The sequence below is a fragment of the Podarcis melisellensis genome, assembly GCF_964234715.1.
Source record: "Podarcis melisellensis genome assembly, chromosome: 1".
Taxonomy (NCBI): domain Eukaryota; kingdom Metazoa; phylum Chordata; class Lepidosauria; order Squamata; family Lacertidae; genus Podarcis; species Podarcis melisellensis.
Window position 1 is genome coordinate 2167224 of NC_138528.1, and position 20236 is coordinate 2187459.

The window sequence follows — 20236 nt, forward strand, 5'->3', positions numbered from 1 at the left end:
AGCAGAATGGAAACAGACCAGCAGATTCTTTCAGTTTCTCCCTTTTCAGGTCGTAAGTTCAGTTCTTCATATTTCCAGGTAAGTTTGCATTATTATTTTTTAAATCCCCTTAAAAATGCACCAGCATTAGAGTGTGACTTTGTCCTAAAATGCAATTTTTTATTTTTGCTAAGCATTTCCCCAATTTAAGGCATTTTGGTACATTTGCTTCACCGACACCTGCATTTATTTTTTATTTTTTGCAGACATTGCACTGCACAGTGGCGTAGCGTGGGGGGTGCAGGGGGGGCCGGCCGCACTGGGCGCAACATCTGATGGGGTTAGGGAAATCCACGGGTTAGGGGGCGCAAATCCATGGGTTAGGGGGCGCAAATTACTTGCCTTGCCCCGGGTGCTGATAACCCATGCTACGCCACTGGCACTGCACAGTTCGGAGAAGTGAACGTTGCGAAGGATGTACCTAGGCTGGCAAGCCGTTGCAAGAAGAGGGCTGGTTGCTGAAGAAATGCTAAACCAGGCATTCCCCTTCAGAGACTGGGCTCGGTTTGCAACCAGCAGTTCCTCCTACCTCCCTCGCTGCAAGGGAGCACAAATCTCAGGCGTTGCTCTCCCCATATAAGATAATAATATTGGCATTTCAGCAAAATGCCTCTCGGTGCTTGGGGGGTGAACAAGGGAGGGAGAGAGAGAGAGAGGGACTCATCTCTGTATTACAACCCTTTCTTTATTTGTTATGGTGGTAATTGGTTCTCTAAGGAGCAGGAGGCTGGGAGCCAGAGATGTTGCGGATCGTTGTGAATCAAGATGCCAGCAGCTGCTCTCCTTTCCTGCCTCTGCTCTGCCTCCAACATCATGCAGGACCCTCAGAGACCCTGGAGAGGAAGAGAGTTCCTTTGTAGTCCCAGATCTAGACTCTGCACTGTGCTTAAGAACTTTAAAGGTAAAGGTACCCCTTACCATTAGGTCCAGTCGCAGACGACTCTGGGGTTGCAGTGCTCATCTCACTCTATAGGCCGAGGGAGCCGGCGTTTGTCCACAGACAGATTCTGGGTCATGTGGCCAGCAGGACTAAGCCGCTTCTGGCGAACCAGAGCAGCGCACGGAAACGCCGCTTACCTTCCCGCCAGAGTGGTACCTATTTATCTACTTGCACTTTCATGTGCTTTTGAGCTGATAGGTTGGCAGGAGCAGGGACCGAGCAACAGTGCTCATCCCGTCGTGGGGATTTGAACCGCCGACCTTTTGATCGGCAAGCCCAAGGCTCAGTGGTTTAGACCAGAGAACCCGGTTCACCAGATTACGAGTCCACCACTCTTGACCACTACACCACGCTGGCTCTCTGGAAGACGAGGTGGCAGCGGCTATTTACCTTTCCATGGCTCGCACCGTGTAGCTAACAAAAAACTTCCCCAGGAGAGTATGGAACTGCTTAGGTGTGCAGCCACCCAGGCGCTCGCCGCTTCCTCTGGCAGGGAGCACCGCTGCCACAGACACCGGCGGGCATTGCTCCCGAGGTGCCTCCAAGCCCCTGCTGCCACAACTGCCCTTTCTGAGGTCAGTCGCTGGCAGTTCCATGCTGGAAATCCCAACTGTGGCTCCTTTTCCCTCTTCCCCACCCCGGAAGAAAAGATTGCTGCGCACGATGGACAGAGAAGGGGCTTGTCTCAAGCAGCTGAATGCCTCACTTTTGACCCCCAAGCCTGGCTGAGTCGCAAAAACCATCGTGCGCGCATGCTATGCGGGCTGCCTGAATTCCCGGACCGTCCGCGGGCTGGATCTAGGAGGCAATTGGGCCTGATCCAGCCCGCAAACCTTAGTTTGCTGCCCCATGGTGTAGGGGGCTGCAGGGGAGGTTACAAAGTTGTTAGAGGCGCAAAATTTCAACACTTGGTACTGCCTCAACAACTTCTGGTGCTGCATCCCATTATTATTAGAAATATGAATTTAGAGAACTGTTATACAGGTGATATAATGAAATTCAGTTAGAGGGGTTTCAAGGAAGTCAGTTATCAATGTAAAGAGATTTAGGTATTTGAAGTAATAATTTTCCTTTGTGTTTAGTTTAGTTTAATGTAGTCCAATTTGTTTTTCTTTGTTGTGTGTCTTGTTTTGTCTTTTTTGTGATAAATGTGGAAAATCAATTTTTAAAAATTGATTTTAAAAAAGGGTTTCTCCATGCAAAGCAGGAAGTGACCACTCCGGACAACAGAATGGCTCTTCTTTTCCCGCCTCTGCATCTGTGATCTCCTGGGTGGCATGGCCACCATTAGGCGGTTGAATGCACGCCCATTTTGGAAAATGCATCTTTTTTGTGATGTTGGATTAATTGGGTAAAAGCAGATGGTCATTCATCTAAAAATACATATTTAATTGCTTGAGAGTCCTAATGAATTTATTTTTATAGGGGTACTTGACTGCTTTCCAATCTTTGAAGCAGTGAAGAATTATTTTTAAAGTGTTTTCAAAAGACATATTAAAAGTTAAAGTGAAGCAGACAGTGGCGGCGGCTGCTAATAGTTGGAGTGCTGGACTAGGACCTGAGAGACCAGGGGTCAAATCCCCATTCAGCCATGAAGCTCACAAGTTGGCCTTGGGCCACTCACCTTCTCTCATCTTAATGGACCTCACAGGGTTGTTTTCCCCCAGTAGTGATGTATGGAAGTGAGAGTTGGATCATAAAGAAGGCTGGTCGCTGAAGAATGGATGCTTTGAATTCTGGTGCTGGAGGAGACTCTTGAGAGTCCCATGGACTGCAAGAAGATCAAACCTCTCCATTCTGAAGGAAATCAGCCCTGAGTGCTCACTGGAAGGAGAGATCCTGAAGCTGAGGCTCCAAGACTTTGGCTACCTCATGAGAAGAGAAGACTCCCTGGAAAAGACTCTGATGTTGGGAAAGATGGAGGGCACAAGGAGAAGGGGACGACAGAGGACGAGATGGTTGGACAGTGTTCTCGAAGCGACCAACATGAGTCTGACGAAACTGCGGGAGGCAGTGGAAGACAGAAGTGCCTGGCATGCTCTGGTCCAGGGGTTCATGAAGAGTCGGAGACAACTAAACGACTAAACAACAACAACAGGAGAACAATGTGCAGGACCTCAAGCTCTTTAGAGAAAAATGTGGCATATAGATGTTAATAATAATAATAATAATAATCAGGGGAAAAGGAATATGTACTGTTGGGAGGGTCCCTGTTGCTATAGTAGCAGTATATAATTTTATTTCTAACTTTTAGAAGACATCTGATGGCAGCCCTGTTTAGGGAAGTTTTTGTTTGAATGTTTGAAGTTTTATTCTGTTTTTAGTGTTCTGTTGGGAGCCGCCCAGAGCGGCTTGGGAAACCCAGCCAGGTGGGCAGGGTATAAATAATAAAATTATTATTATTATTATTATTATTATTATTATTATTATTATTAAGTTTAAAAACAAAAGCATGTGGATCCCCCACTCCTGCCTGGCGTGCAAGTCCTGCAATTGTAGTCACTTTGTAGGAATATTTGGCCGAGATTTGCCCTTTCCTCCCGGAGGTCTTGTTATCATTCTTGCTGTGTTCAATTTTTGCTTCATTTTTTTTTTTACGCCGGGGTCTGTGGAGGGAGAGAACTGTCAAAGGCAGGCTAGGTGTGGAGGTGCAGGAGCTGCCAATCAAGTTGTCAATCGGAATGGAGGGAGACTGGCTTGCCCTTTGGATGAAAGGGTCAGCGGTGTGCTCTGCATGAAGATCGCTTGATGCCTCGCTCCCTCCCTGCCCTGGGAAAAAATCGGGAGCAGCAAGGAGTTGTCCTGGCCTGGGGTGAAGGCTTGTAAACATCCTGCGTCCTCATCTTGCAAGCTGTTGGGATGCAAATGCATTCGCTCCTTGCAAGCCTGATGTTGGAAGCAGGCATTTCGCGGGGGCCTTTGTGCGAGGTGGAAAGCAACAAACCTGGACCTTCTCCCTGTCATCGTAGTTACAGGTGGGGTGATGGGAGATAAGGATGCCTGCAAAATCCCCCCTATCCACACTTCTCCCCATATCACTTGTTATAGGAATTCTAAGGTCTTATATAAGAAAAATAAATGTTCATAAATGTAAAACGCAAACACATGCATAAGCATATAAGCCGCATGTCTGAAATAGTGGGACAATCCTGGAGCCATTTTGACTCTCCCAAATTGACCTCAAATATTTCTCTGCAAGGAGGAAGGAAATGGGAAAAGCTTTCTAATTGTCTTTGGACTGTAGGGGCTTACCCCTCCCTGCAAAGACAGTCTGGCAAGTATCTTCCAGTAGCACCTTAAAGACCAACTAAGTTAGTTCTTGGTATGAGCTTTCGTGTGCATGCACACTTCTTCAGATATCTGAAGACTATGGAACAAAATCTGCCCCCTTTCCCTTATGGGATATCCAAGAGCCCGTATAGAGTCCTTACGTAGGTTCCCTATTGGTAGGAGAAAATAACAGACACCAACCAGAAAATATTGAGAAGCAAAGCAGCTAGTAAGCTTGATCTTTACTGATCTGCTGCAACAGGGTGCTCACTCTTCACACGCAGGAGGGAGGAGGAACCCAGAACAATGGCGCGCAAGGCCTTATATAGGCTTTTTAAATTCCCTGCCTTGGAGCTCAAGACCACCCCTCCATACATCATACATACATCACAGAAGGGGTGTAACCTAAGACCACCCCCCAGATACCTACATCACAGAAATTTGAATGTTTTTCCTGTTTGCCAGGTTATCTGATTGCCTTTCCTGATAGTCTGTCACCCATTAAAATGCTGATTACTCAATTCCTGAGACTATGGGAAGGCTCCCTGAACACCCCTCCCTCCTTGCAGGGAAAACATTTGGTCAGTTTGGGAATCAAAATGGTTCCAGGTCGGTCTTCCTGTGCTGATCTGTGCTTGGTTGGTACACTTGGGCGGGTGGCGCTGTGCATTAAACCACTGAGCCTAGGGATTGCTGATCAGAAGGTTGGCAGTTCGAATCCCCGCAACGGGGTGAGTTCCCGTTGCTCGGTCCCAGCTCCTGCCAACCTAGCAGTTCGAAAGCACGTCAAAGTGCAAGTAGATCAATCAATAGGTACCGCTCTGGCAGGAAGGTAAACAGCGTTTCCGTGCGCTGCTCTGGTTCGCCAGAAGTGGCTTAGTCCTGCTGGCCACATGACCCTGAAGCTGTACGCCGGCTCCCTCGGCCAATAAAGCGAGATGAGCGCCGCAACCCCAGAGTCCGTCACGACTGGACCTAATGGTCAGGGGTCCCTTTACCTTTAAGACCTCAAAATTCTTATCACAAACTTCCTCCCACAGGAGGCAGCGATGGCCACCAAGCTAGATGGTTTGAACAGGGGACTGGACAACTACGTGGAGGAGAGAGAGGGCCAGCGATGGCTGCTAACTATGGTAGCTCTGCCCCATCTCCACCACTGAAGGCAGCCATGTTTCTGAATCCCAGTTGCTGGAAACCACAGGAGAGGAGAGTTGCTCTTGTGCTTGGATCCTGTTGACAGGTTTTTGACTGGCGTCTGCTTGGTCATCATGAGAACCAGATGCTGGACTAGATGGGACCCCTCTGGTCTGATCCAGCAGAGCTATTCCTATGTTTTCAGCAAAGTTTTTATTTATTCATTTTGTGCGTCTTTATCTTCATCCATGCACACACTCTTATTTCATTCCCCCGTTCTTTGCACCTCTGTGTTTTTTACAAAGACGATCTGGTTTCTGATGCACACGCCATGCCAAACAAGGAATCTCAAAAGGTGTAATGTTATGCGTGATCACAGGCTTCATCCATCTGCTCTGACACTCGCCAGGAGCCTTGGCTATTATTCAGCATTTGAGTGCATCGGCAAAGCAGGCCAGGAAAGGGACGCAAATTAATCGAAGGGGCTGAACTTTTGCTGCAAACTGCCCATGCACTAATTCTGGGATAAATTTGAGAAACGATCTATGTTCCGACTGGCAGGAAGCTGGAACATAAGTCACAGGTCAGTAATGGACAAAATGCAGGGGAGGTGGCCATAACTCCTGGGAAAATAAAACCATAGAATTGTATGACATTCTATAAATAGGAATTCAGTAAATAGAAATTTGCCTGCTTGTGACTGGTGGGATAGATCAGCCAGTAGAGCATGAGACTCTCAAAATCAGGGCTGTGGGTTTGAGCCCCATGTTGGGCAAAGGGGTCCTGCATGGCAGGGGGTTAGACTAGATGACCCTCGGGGTCCCTTCCAACTCTACAATTCAATTCTATGAATTCTTGGATTAGGAAGCATCAGTATACAGAAGATTTCAGGAAGGGCTTCCTTCTTCACTATGTATGAACTCTGCAAGACATCGTGGGAGCCAATGTAGGTCTTTCAAGACCGGTGTTATGTGGTCTCAGCAGCCACTCCCAGTCACCAGTCTAGCTGCCACATTCTGGATTAGTTGTAGTTTCCGGGTCACCTTCAAAGGTAGCCCCACGTAGAGCGCATTGCAGTAGTCCAAGCAGGAGATAACCAGAGCATGCACCACTCTGGCGAGACAGTCTGTGGGCAGGGAGGGTCTCATCCTGCGTACCAGATGGAGCTGGTAAACAGCTGCCCTGGACACGGATTTGACCTGTGCCTCCATGAACAGCTGTGAGTCCAAAATGACTCCCAGGCTGCACACCTGGTCCTTCAGCGCACCTGTCCCACCACCAGGATTCGGGATCTGTGCCATGGAGGGATGTTCTGTTTGCATTGACGAGCCTTCAGTCTGGCAAGTCACCACCTGCAGCCTAAAGCGGTACAGTCCCAGCCCAGGATGGCTCTCTTCATGAGAACTCAGCCCTGATGACCTCGCTCGTAACCATTGCCCCATGCCAAGCGATTCCTGACCTTGGGCGTTTGCCAGGATCAGCCACGTAAAAAGATTAAGAAAACACACTCGCCATGCATCTGTTAAGACTCCTTTTGTTCCAAAGCTAGTCAACTTCTTTTCTGAGCGGAGAACAGAACCATGACTAGAATTCCTTCTTTTAAAAGATAAGACAACCATTTCCCCCCATAAGCTGATTTTGCTTTATACAATGTAGATAATTCATCCGCCACTAGGTCAAATTTCCTTTCCAGGGAAAGTATAAAACATTCCCCATCAGCACCCTCGGGTAGAGAGAGAGAAGAGATACCAGCAAATGCTTTGCGCATGCTGAGATCTTATATATCTGCCTTATACTGAATGTCTTTCCTATGACTTTCTTCATGCTGTGTGTGACTTAAAGCTGCAGACGATCATAGCATCAGAACTGTGGAGCTGCAAATAATCCAAAAAGTAATCTAGTGCAGCCCTGTGCAATGCAGGCCAAAAGGGTGGATTACATTTCCTTCCAGAATAGCTAGTTCCCCATATCTGAGATTCCTGCATTTTAGGGGGTTGGACTACATGACCCTCGGGGTACCCTTTTAGCTCGACAATTCTATGATTCTATGTTTCTATGACCTGTGATATGAAAATGCACTCAAAGCTATGCACAAATGGTATATATACCCATCATTGTTTGGTGAAATGACTAAAAGTGTATCAGCTATGTGTTGACAAAATAATAAGGCCATTGGCTCACTTATCCACATGTGGTGGCAATGCCCCAAAGTCTTTCTGTTTGGGGAAAAGGGTCTTTCATGAAGCAAGCCTTATCACAAAACAAGATATCCCTTTGGTTCCTAAAATAGCACTTCTATCATATTACAGTGGTGTCTCTAGTTAAGTACTTAATTCATTCCAGACGTCCACTCTTAACCTGAAACTGTTCTTAACCTGAAGCACCACTTTAGCTAATGGGGCCTCCTGCTGCCGCCGGACCACAATTTCTATTCTCATCCTGAAGCAAAGTTCTTAACCTGAATCACTATTTCTGGGGTAGCGGAGTCTGTAACCTGAAGCGTATGTAACCCGAGGTGCCACTGTATTCAGAAACTGCTGAACAACTTTCCCACAAGGATCTCATTATTCACCAAATGGCTACAGCGCAGTATACTATTGCAAGGGATTGGGATTCCCTAAATGCAGACCTGTTTGAGATCTGGACCTCACAACTCTGAGATGCAATATTACTAGAGAAACCTACAGACCATGTCCAAGAGAGTGGAATAAACGAGAAAACCACTACTTTTCAATCCTCCTGGCAGTTTTATTACGTATGCAACATTGGCAGAACATGCTTTTTGGTGCTCACCAACACATGACAACTTATGGAACAATACTTTTGTCTAGAACCAGTTAAATGCAATAAAATAAACATTTGGTGCTTTTGCTGGGCATGGGATTGTTGAATATTGGCTGTTGCTTCTCGTATAAATAAGTGGAAACAATAAAATATTTGGACAAAATAAATTGTTGCGTTCAAACGTTAGCAAACTCTGACGGCCACCTGCCTGGCCTCCTGCCTGGTCAACCCCCCTCTTCCCTTCAGGCTGCCAGCCATGGCACTTTGACACTCAACCGCAACAGAGAAAAGAACAGCTCTGGGGCTTCCAGAAGCAGGTACTTACAGTACACGTCGACCCTGATCGATTTGATCGCTGGCGAGCCCAAGCCATTCTCCGCCTTGCAGTAGTAGCGGCCCCCTTGATGTCGCTGGATGTTGGCGATCCTCAACGTCTCGTTGAAGACGCTGGAGTCTTGAAACCGGTCAGAGGCACTTCCTGCTGTTTTGGTCCACCTGATCTGAGCAAGCATCAAAACAGATTGTTACTTTAGCATGCCCATTTGTGTTGCGGAGCGAGGGCTGCTTTCTGAAGACACAGAAAAAGAGAGACTCTGGTGTTTCATGAAGCATCAAAACCGGTCAAGGTTCAAGGGGATACCATTAGTATATAAAACCCTTAACAACTTAGGGCCAGTTTACCTATGAGAACACTTTGCTCTGTCTAAGACAACCAAAACCAGGCATCGTCCAGCCCAAGTTGTGACCCCTCCAGGTTCTATATAGGTGTAAATAAACCATATATATTGTGAAGACCCCATGATCTTGCTGTGACTTATTCCCAAAAGGAAACACAAACTTTGGCTGGGCACCTCAAACTCCTGGAATGTCGCACTGCTCAGAGATTGGGGTGGCATGCAACCATATGAAGAACCTGCTGGCAGACCCTCCAAGTGTCCCTATTTTCCAGGGATGGTCCTGGATTTCCAGAAGCCATCCCGGTTTCTGACTTGACGCTGGAATGTCCTGCTTTTCTTTAGGTTGTCCCTATTTTCATTGAAAATAGGACGTTCCTGTTTTCACCATAAAGAAGGCTGATCTTCGAAGAATTGATGCTTTTGAATTATGGTGCTGGAGGAGACTCTGGAGAGTCCCATGGACTGCAAGAAGATCCAACCTAACCATTCTGAAGGAAATCAGCCCTGAGTGCTTACGGGAAGGACAGATCCTGAAGCTGAGGCTCCAAGACTTTGGCCACCTCATGAGAAGAGAAGACTCCCTGGAAGAGACCCTGATGTTGGGAAAGATGGAGGGCGCAAGGAGAAGGGGACGACAGAAGACAGGATGGTTGGACAGTGTTCTTGAAGCTACCAGCATGAGTTTGACCAAACTGCGGGGGGCAGTGGAAGACAGGAGTGCCTGGCGTGCTCTGGTCCAGGGGGTCACGAAGAGTCGGACACAACTAAATGACTAAACAACGGCAATTTTCATTGGAAAAATATTGGATGGTTTGCAGTTATCTGACTCCTAAGCTGTCTGAAGGCAATCCTGAAGAGGGAAGGTTTTTTTAATGTGTTGGACGCTTCCCAGAGTGTCTTGGGCAACCCAGTGAGATGGGCAGGGGAAATGTTGGAGGATATGCCTGCCGGATCTAGTCCAGCATCCTGTTCTCACAATGGCCAACCAGATGCCCCTGGGAAACCTGCAAGCAGGATTAGAGCACAAGAGCAACTCTCCTCTCCTGTGGTTCCCAGCAACTGATAACTGATTTTCAGAAGCATTGCTGCCTCCAACCCTGGAGGCAAACTATAGCCATTGTGGACTAAGTTGAGTCCAGCCCTTATATTCCACCTACCATATTTTTCGCTCCATAAGACTTTTTTTTTCCTCCTAAAAAGTAAGGGGAAATGTCTGTGCGTCTTATGGAGCGAATGCGTGGTCCCCGCAGCCGAATTGCCCAGGGGTGAACAGCAGATTGTGCTTTTGGGGGGGAGGGTTAGATGGAAGCGTGTATTGAAACAAAGCCGCTGAGCAGCTGATCAGCAAGCAATCAGGAGGGGAGATAAGGGATGCTAGTGATAAAGGAGGCTGCCTGGGAGGGGGGAGGTAAAGACAGTGAACTTGCAAGGAGAGGAGACAGGAAGACTAAAGCAATGAGGAGATAAATTAGAAGAAAAGGAGGCGCAAAAAACTGCTCCAGCTAAGGAAAAGATGCTAGGGCAAACAAGAGGGAAGGGGGTGTTGAAATGAAGCTGCTGAGCAGCTGATCGGCAAGCGATCAGGAGGGAGATAAAGGACGCTAGTGATAAAGGAGGCTGCCTGGGAGGGGGGAGGTAAAAGTCCATGTATCCTCAGGATTTTTGCATTGGGTCACCCCAAATTCACCATCAGATCACATAGCGTGTCCATGGCTACAGCCTGCACCAAAAAAAACCACGCATCCACTGTTTTGTGGGGCTGCAATGGCGCAAAAACATGGTTACAAAGCACGGATCAACATGGATCCTCAGGATTTTTGCATTTGGCTACCCCAAACTCACCGTCAAATCACATATCATGTCTGTGGCCACAGCATGAACCACAAAAACCATACATCCACTGTTTCATTCAGAATAATTTTTTTTCCTGAAAACTGCTCTTATGGAGCAAAAAATACGGTATATCCTCAGGAAGTCAAGATGGTAAACAAGTCACAATGCAAATATCAATGTACCTATATAATTCAGTTGTCAAACCCCATCATAAAAAACAATAAAGTAAGAAGCACAGCAATAATGATATTCAAACTTGTAATCGTTGCTAGCCATAGATGTTCAAACATTTCTGCTAAACCTCTCATCTGCATCTAATTGTCTGTTTTCTAGAGATGTTGAAGAACACTGTCTGCAAATCATCACATATTTAAGCACACACAATAATCTTAGGGAACAGGTTTCGGAAACTGTAAAAAAACCAAAAACCCACCCATTTATTTTTCAACTGAGATGAAAGCCATTTTCACAGCATCCAAGTAGAATCTGTACACTTCAGCCAATATCCTGCCTATTTTTAATATCTCAGCTAGACAAGGGAAGGAAAAGAACAGAAGGAGATGGCAGGCAGGGGCAGGCATGAGGTTCCTTATTTATTTCATGAAATTATATGCTGATGAATTGTGGAGGGGAAACTTCAAAGCAGGTTACAAAAAAAGATAAAATAAAATTATCACTAAAAAATTTAGAGCCATAATTCAAAACTTACAAATAATAAAAATGTGATAGAATAGGCTAAAAGAAACTAAAACACATAGAAACTTTCTAAGCATCTGGGTAGGTTTGTCCACCAAAAAATAATAATAACATGAGGCAGGGAGTTCCAAAGTTCCAGTGCTGCCACACGAAATATTGTTGTTATTGTTGTTTAGTCATTTAGTTGTGTCCGACTCTTTGTGACCCCCTGGACCAGAGCACGCCAGGCACTTCTGTCTTCCACTGCCTCCCACAGTTTGGTCAAACTCATGCTGGTAGCTTCGAGAACACTCAGCTTCAGGATCTGTCCTTCCAGCGAGCACTCGGGGCTGATTTCCTTCAGAATGGAGAGGTTTGATCTTCTTGCAGTCCATGGGACTCTCAAGAGTCTCCTCCAGCACCAGAATTCAAAAGGATCAATTATTCAGTGATCAGCCTTCTTGATGGTCCAGCTCTCACTTCCATACATCACTACTGGGAAAACCATAGCTTTAACTCTACGGACCTTTGTTGGCAAGGTGATGTCTCTGCTTTTTAAGATGCTGTCTAGGTTTGTCATTGCTTTTCTCCCAAGAAGCAGGTGTCTATTAATTTCGTGACTGCTGTCACCATTACATTCTTACAAATGCAATGAAGGTATTACGTGGCAGCTGTAAAAGTGCCAGTTCCGCTGACTGAAGCAGCTTATGTTGGGTAAGGAGATCTTGCAGGCAAACTGGTCCCAAGTTCTTAAGGGTTTTGTATACTAATAGTAATGCCCTGAACTCAGCTGAGTAGCAACAATAGTAGATCTCTGAGCACGGGTGTTACAAGACCCGTCAGCAATTGTTTATTTTTATTTACTGTATTAAAAAAAATTCTTTAATACAAAACCATTTACATAGAATATAAACAAAACGAAAAACAACATAGACACTAACAACACCTCATTTGACATTACATACCCTTTAACTTCCGATTCACCTCATTGTGCTCTTTTATACCTTATACTAGTCTATACACACTTCATTTTTATGATTCTTTTCAGTTAATTACCAGGAAAAATGTTACTTTATAATTTCCTTAAACTTCAAGATTCAATCCAAATCTGTCAGGAGATTTGTGTTATTACAGTACTTTTTAAGATATTAAGAAGATGTTTGAAGATGGCTGCCCTGTCACCTACTCATAAGAGTAGGCAGTCTGCCCTTTCACAAATCCCACCCATCTTGAAAAACCAACGAGCCCAAGAAGGTCATGTCTATGTGCAACAATAGCACCGCCATCTTGGAAACGGACAGCACGCTCTTGACTTAGAAAGTGGTGCATTTTGCTGCAGGGTTTGTGGTCAATGTCTGCTCCAAAATTCCCTTCCAAATGCAATGGGAGGCACTGCCAATGTCTTTCCAGAGCTGTCAGATCTCTCAGAGCTTGGAGTGGCAGCTGCCCCCATCCGTGCCACACTCGACAAGACAAGCACCATCTGTCAGTCCGTCTAAAACCGAACAGATGTGTTCTGTCAAGAAAACTCGACATACACGCGAGACAGCCAACCTTAGCACAGATATATCCCCCCCCCCCCGCCCCATCTCAGACTGTCAGCATTTTTCTATTATTAAACTCCTGGCAATGAGGAGCTTTACATCATTTGTACAAGGAATGTGCCACGGGATAAATGCATGATCGGAGGTCAAATTGATTGTTTTCTCCCTTCCCCTTCCTGCTTTCACATTAGAAAATGCATCCTTCATTGCATTAATTCACGGGAGCCAGAATTTGGAATCGTCATTGTGCCTTTTGAGATTAGCAAGCAAAGAAGGATGGAGCGAATCATATGGCATTTGATTTATATTTTTTTAAAAAATAAAATATAATGTCCAAATGGAAGAAATGGGAAATGCATTCCAACTGGATGTTGGAGCTAACTTAAAATGTATATAAAAAGAAGAGAGAAAGAGAACCAGTCATGATGGGCAATGGTGTAACGAGGGAACGGGTGCAAAATTCTGAGGGGGTGCAACCAGGCGCCCCCACGCAGGTGCCAGCTTCTGTGGGAATCCCCACCCTGGCAGAGCAGCCTAGGTCCACAGTGAGTGGGTGCAGATGGAGACAGACAAGGGGCAACCCCAACACAGAAGAGCCCAGTGCTCCTCTCTGTGGGCATCAGGGGAATTTGCCCCCCAAGGGCCGTGTTGGCCAGCCAGGCTCCCCACTTATTGGGCAAGCAGGCAGTGCAGCGTGGCCTCGCTTGGCTCCAGTGGGGAGGAGCACAGGCAGCATCCGTGGTTTGCCTGCCCCGGGCACTGGCAACCCACGGTACGCCACTGACAATGGGAAGATCAGGAGATGCTTTGAATCAAACTACTGTTCCACTGAGCCCAGTGTTGTCCACTCTATCATGACCTGCAGTAGCTCTCCAGAGTTTTGCAGAGACATCCCTTCCCTTTCCCAGGGATGCCATGGACTGAACCTGTGGCCTCTGCATGAAAAGTAACAGTTCTACCACTGAGCCATTGGATGATCCCATGTCCTGGTCCACATGCCACACGAGCCACTGAAGAGCTCCAGCTCCAGATGATTGCTGAGGTCCCACCAGAAAAAGCTCCTCTTGTGCAACACACATGGTCTCCTACAGTTTGCCAGGCTCTATCCCTCATTAAATGCGAAGATGTAGCTTCTGCCGTGAGCCTTGTAAAGGAGGAGAATGATGAAATATCACTGTCTCCTATTGAACTTTTGCAAATTGCCACGTCTGCGCTGCACTTCCGCGGCCTGAAACAGCAGGCTGCTTAGCTTGTGAGGCACCAAAGACTCCCATTTAGCATATTTTGCTTGGAAAGGAGAGGATTGTTTGCTAATGCTGATAGGCTGACACCCGCAGCCGGCTTCATAACAGAGAAGAACATCTAGGAAGGGAGGAGGCCCCAGCGCACCTTGCCCGTGTGGCAAATTACAGGTTTTACTGTAGACCCATTTGTAAATACTTGCAGGAGGTGGATTTAAATTTTTATTGTGCGGCAGGAAGGAACTTACTGGCCACCCACAGAGTCTGGAAAAATGTATAGGATGCAGCTCTTCATTTGAAAGAAGGTAGCAGAGTGATGAATATGCAAGGGCAAGATGGAAACCTGCCTTCGTACCTTATTTCATATGCTAATAGCTGTGAGATGCAGAGAAAAGCAGCCTTGGTCATCTACAGCTTAGAACAAAAAATGGGAATATCAAATAGTTTGCAAGATAATCACCCGAGAGCAAGTCCCACAGTCGATAATAATGATAGTTTAAAGTAAAAGCCGGCATGATAGAAGTTTGCATGGAGAAGGGGGAGAGGGGAAAAGTTTCACTCCCTCTCCCATATCACTAGAATTTGTGGACATGCAATGAAGGTGAAGGTTGGAAGATGCAGGAATTCAAGCAGTGGGAGAACTACTGTATTTTTCAGTCCATAAGACACACTTTTTTCCTCCTAAAAAGTAAGGAATGTCTTTGTGTCTTATGGAGCGAATGTGTGGTCCCTGGAGCTGAATTGACATGGGGCAAAAAGCAGATTGTGCTTTCTTTTTTTATATAAAGAGGGAAGGGGGTGTTGAAACAAAGCGGCTGATGGGCAAGCGGTCGGGAGCGAGATGAGGGACGCTAGCAATAAAGGAGGCTGCCTGGGAGGGGGAGGTAAAGACAGCAAACTTGCAAGGAGAGGAGACAGGAAGACTAAAACAATGAGGAGAGAAATTAGAAGAAAAGGAGGAGCAAAAAACTGCTCCAGCTAAGGAAAAGACACTAAGGCAAACAAGAGGGAAGGGAGTGTTGAAACGAAGCTGCTGAGCAGCTGATCGGCAAGCGATCAGGAGGGAGATAAGGGATGCTAGTGATAAAGGAGGCTGCCTGGGAGGGGGGAGGTAAAAGCCCATGGATCCACAGGATTTTTGCATTGGGTCACCCTAGATTCACCATCAGATCACATAGCATGTCCATGGCTACAGCCTGCACCCCAAAAAAATCACGCACCCACTGCTGTGTGGGGCTGCAATGGCACAAAAACATGGTTACAAAGCACGGATGCACATGGATCCTCAGGATTTTTGAATTGGGTCACCCCAAATTCACCGTCAAATCACATGTCTGTGGTTGAACCACGGCATGAACCACAAAAATCATATATTCTGTTTCATTCAGAATATTTTTTTTCTTGTTTTCCTCCTCTACAAAACTAGGTGCATCTTATGGTCAGGTGCGTCTTATGGAGCAAAAAATAAGGTGACTCCAACAGTTGGCAGGGATGACGGCCAACCTGCTTGGCTTTGAAAGAGGATTAGGCAAATTCGTGGAGGAGAGGACTATTGGTGGCTCCTGGCCAACATGGCTCTGCTCTCCCTCCACAGTCAGAGGCAGCAAAGCTCCTGAAGACCAGTTGCTGGAAACCACAAGAGAGGGCTCTTGCGATGTTGTCCTTGTGAGCTTCACACTGGCATCTGTTTGACCCTTGTGGGAAGAGGATGCTGGCCAGGGCCATAATAAATACCCACCCTGGACCCTCTCTCCTGAGACCCTCCATCAAACTCCCCCATGGATCAGCGAGGAGGAAAGCAAGGAACCTTTTCTTTGTAGATATATGGAAACACAACCCAGGGACTTCTTCCTCTGAGGGTCTGCAGGAGGAGATTCCCTCCGACCTTCTTCCCTGCAAGAGATGCAACATCTCTCTTTCCTGTCTAGCTCCATGTCCTCTGGGCCTTATCATCCAAAGGTTTGGCACTTAATATTGAGACGTTTCCTTCTGCTGCGCCTTAGGGCTCAGCTCTCCTTATAGCTTAACACACCGAGGAAGTGTTTGGCTACCTGAAAGGCCTTCAAAGCAATTGTGCGCAGCAATAACCCTCTGCTGCCCTGAGGTGAATGGAGCTTCAACTGCCCAGAACAAGGCAGCTGAAGCTGAACAGGATCCTGCCACCTGATGAGCTTTCGGTGTTCATTCATACACAGGGGGTGGATATTTGAGCTCCTTCAGACCTCCTGATCTGCCCCTAGGTTCTAGGCAATGTGAATCCAGGAATGAGTCAATCAACATCCTGTCTTCCTAAAAGGACTTTGCAAACCTGGATTTTTAAGAACAGAAGACGAGCCCGCTGGATCAGGCCAATGGCCCATTGAATCCAGCAACCTGTTCTCACAGTGGCCAACCAGACGCCTATGATGGTTAAACAGCAAGCAGGAACCTTCATTGGAGGCTTTTAAGCAGAGGTTTGGGCAGCCATCTGTCAAGGATGCTCCAGCTGTGTGATGGCCTGGGACTGGGGCTCGGACTCAGAACCAGAGGAGTCTCAGTCTGCACTGGATCCTTTGCCTCAGGCATCACCTGAACCAAGTCTGGGGTCTGATTCTGAAGAGCCCCAGTCTGCACAGGTTCCCCTGCAACAAGCACCAGCTGGGCCGAGTCAGGGGCCTGAGCCTGCCCTGGCTCCAGATGTGGGGATGACCTCCTTGCCTTCAGCTGGGCCATTACTTACAGCTGCTCCACTACTGATTGGGTTAGGGGAGGCTGAGGCGACCCCTGGGTCTAGTCACCCACCGACGTCTCCCGAGCTGCAGAGACTCAGGTCTGAGAGAAGGAGAGACCTGAGTACTCGCAGGAGGAGTGCTTGGGCGAGACAGGGAGGTGAGTCACTGGGGGATCAGGACTGGCCGTTACCCCGTCAGAGATAAAAGGCTGTCGGACCCCGCCCCAGGTTGTGGGAGCAACATTGCTGTGTGCCAGATCCTGCCTGAGACCCTGTACCTGTCCTTGCCTGGTTTCCTGCCTCGTGTCCTGCCTTGGCCCTGTTGGACTGACTCCCAGTCAGTGTTTCACGGGTTACCTGCAGGCCCAGAACAAGCTGTGATTCCTGCACAGCAGGGGGTTGGACTAGATGACCCTTGGGATCCCTTCCAGCTCTGCAATTCTATGACTCTATGACAAAAGCCCTCTCCCCTCCTTTGTCTTCCAGCAACTGGGATTCATAAGCATTGTTGCCTCCAACTTTGGAGGCAGAGTTGGGCCACCCTGTCTCGTCGCCCCTGAGAATTCTCTCCACCATGAATCTGCCAAATCCTATTTTAAAGCCACCCAGTGGCCACCACTGCCTCAAGTGGGAGGGAGTTCCACAGTTTAACTATGTGCCGCATGAAGGAGGACTTTCTGGGAGTCTGCCCCGAATCTTCCGACATTCAGTTTGGTTGGACGACTGCGAGTTGTATTCTTAAAGCCCAGTACGTCCGGACATGATTAACTTTCTCTGATGGCGGAAGTATCTGTGGCTAAGCAGCTTAATTTAATTAGATCATCTGCTCCAGATCATCTGCTTGACAGTATGGTGCAAACCATTGACGCGCCAGCCCTCTTGGGAGAGAGACTACAGGCTCTCCTTCATTAGACGCCACCGCCTAATGATCCAGACAAGGTGCAGAGACTAAACAGGCTGGACTTCTGAGCTCAGGTCAGATGTTGGGATGCGACCATGTGCCAAAGTATGTCTGACATCTCCCTGCAGGCTGCATCTCTCACAGTGATGGATAACTTGGTGTGGCTCCTTTAGCCTCTGCAGATGTTCCCCTTCGATTCGCACAGCTTTGCTTTGTCCAAACTCCTTTCCCAGCAGTTAAGTAGCAAATCGGGGAAGAAGAAGACTCACGGGAGGAGAACCACAAATTCATTTATTACTGATAGCACCAAATATCAAAAACATTGATTTGTTTGCTTCCTGCTCGCTTCCTTTCATGGAGTTCAATGCCAATGTCTTTAAAGGAGGATTAGACAACTTATTGGAGGAGAGTTATCAGGTGGAACTATGGGTCTGGCTGTTAATCCAAAGGTTGGTAGTTCAAGTCCTCCCAGGGATGGCTGTGGACAGCATTCCTGCTTTGCAGGGGGTTGGAGGAGATAACCCTTAGGTTCCCTTTCAACTCTACAGTTCTATGATTGGGCTATGAGTGGCTGCTAATCATGATGGCTATGTTCTAACAACCTACGCTGATCCTTTTAAACTTCCTGCTCAACCACTATGACTCTTCTTAGCTGCAAATCCTTCACTGTAGGGGTTTGGACTAGACAGAACCAGTGAAGGCAGTGAAGGTCCTGTGTGAGTGTCTGGAGGCAGTTGGAGGATGGATGGTGGCTAACAGATTGAGGTTGAATCCTGACAAGACAGAAGTATAGTTTTGGGAGGACAGAGGGTGGGTGGGTGTGGAGGACTCTTTAGTCCTGAATGGGGTAACTGTGCCCCTGAAGGACCAGGTGCACAGCCTGGGAGTCATTCTGGACTCACAGCTGACCATGGAGGCGCAGGTCAATTCTGTGTCCAGGGCATCTGTCTACCAGCTCCATCTGGTATGCAAGCTGAGACCCTCCCTGCCCGCAGACTGTTTCGCCAGAGTGGTGCATGCTCTGGTTATCACCTGCTTGGACTACTGCAATGTGCTCTATGTGGGGCTACCTTTGAAGGTGACCCGGAAACTACAACTAATCCAGAATGCGGCAGCTAGACTGGTGACTGGGAGCGGCTGCCAAGGCCAAGGTCCTGAAAGACCTACATTGGCTCCCAGTACGTTTCTGAGCACAATTCAAAGTGTTGGTGCTGACTTTTAAAGCCCTAAATTGCCTCGGTCCAATATATCTGAAGGAGTGTCTCCATCCCCATCATTCTGCCCGGACACTGAGGTCCAGCTCCGAGGGCCTTCTGGTGGTTCCCTCCCTGCGAGAAGCCAAGTTACAGGCAACCAGGCAGAGGGCCTTCTCGGTGGTGGCACCCGCCCTGTCGAATACCCTCCCACCAGATGTCAAAGACAACAACTACTACCAAATTTTTAGAAGACATCTGACAGCAGCCCTGTTTAGGGAAGCTTTTAATGTTTGATGCATTACTGTATTTTAATATTTGGTTGGAAGCTGCCCAGGGTGGCTGGGGAAGCCCAGCCAGATGGGCGGGGTATAAATAAATTATTATTATTGTTGTTGTTGTTGTTGTTGTTGTTGTTGTTATTATCCATGAGGTCCCTTTCAACATGGCAATTGTATGATTCCCCCAATATTGGAGGTCAAAAAGGGGACAGAGTACCACTCTATTCTGCCTTGTCCTGGCCACCTAATCTGGATTCCTGTGTCCAGTTCTGGGTGCCACAATTTAAGAAGGATGTTGAGAAGCTGGAACATGTGCAGAGGAGGGCAGCCAAGATGATCAAGGGTCGGGAAAGCAAGCCTGATGAGGAATGGTTGAGGGAGTTGGGTATGTTTAGCCTGGAAAAGAGGAGGCTGAGAGGAGATATGAGGGCCATCTTCAAAAATCTGAAGGGCTGTCACATGGAAGATGGAGAAAGCTTGTTTTCCCCTGTTCTGGAGGGTTGCTACAAGAAAGCAGTTCCAGCTCTACAATTCTATGACTCCGAATTATAGAAATGCCTGTGGATTTTGTTTCGTTTTCCTTTTAAAAGGAGTGGGGGGCAAAGGTTTTGTGGATGTGTGTGTCTGTTTGGAATTGCTTTTTTGGAAGTTGAACCCTCGGCAGTTCTTTGGCACAAATAAAGGGGTAAGGAAATGCTTGCATTCAAAATGAGAGGCTTAAAAAGCCCCCGAGCAAGCTAATGGCTGCATTATGCAGAAAAGAAGGTATGCTGTTAAAAGTAAAATTGCTGGAGCTGTCTTATGAGAAGACCATTCTGGAAATGGCCATCATAACAGATCCGAGTAAATGTGTCATTATCTCAAAGGCAAGGAAGCCGGGATGCTGTAAAGGCATCTCTTTTTTGGGGGCTCACCCACCAAGTGATCAAAGGCTGCCATTAGTCCCCGTAATTTGTTCCTCTGGAATGTGAAGAGGTTTTTATCGCTTCCCATTTAGCACTTTTCATATGAAAT

General features: G+C 47.2%; 1 protein-coding gene across 2 annotated transcripts in view; it reads right to left on the reverse strand.

The window, feature by feature from the left end:
* The window catches only part of MDGA2 (MAM domain containing glycosylphosphatidylinositol anchor 2), a 392859-nt gene that overhangs the window by 186866 nt on the left and 185757 nt on the right, over window positions 1-20236 (reverse strand). For both annotated transcript variants that reach the window (XM_081910051.1, XM_081910050.1), the window contains exon 3: window positions 8493-8667. In XM_081910051.1, coding sequence (XP_081766177.1) covers window positions 8493-8667 — 175 coding nt within the window. The remainder of the gene's footprint in view (window positions 1-8492; window positions 8668-20236) is intronic.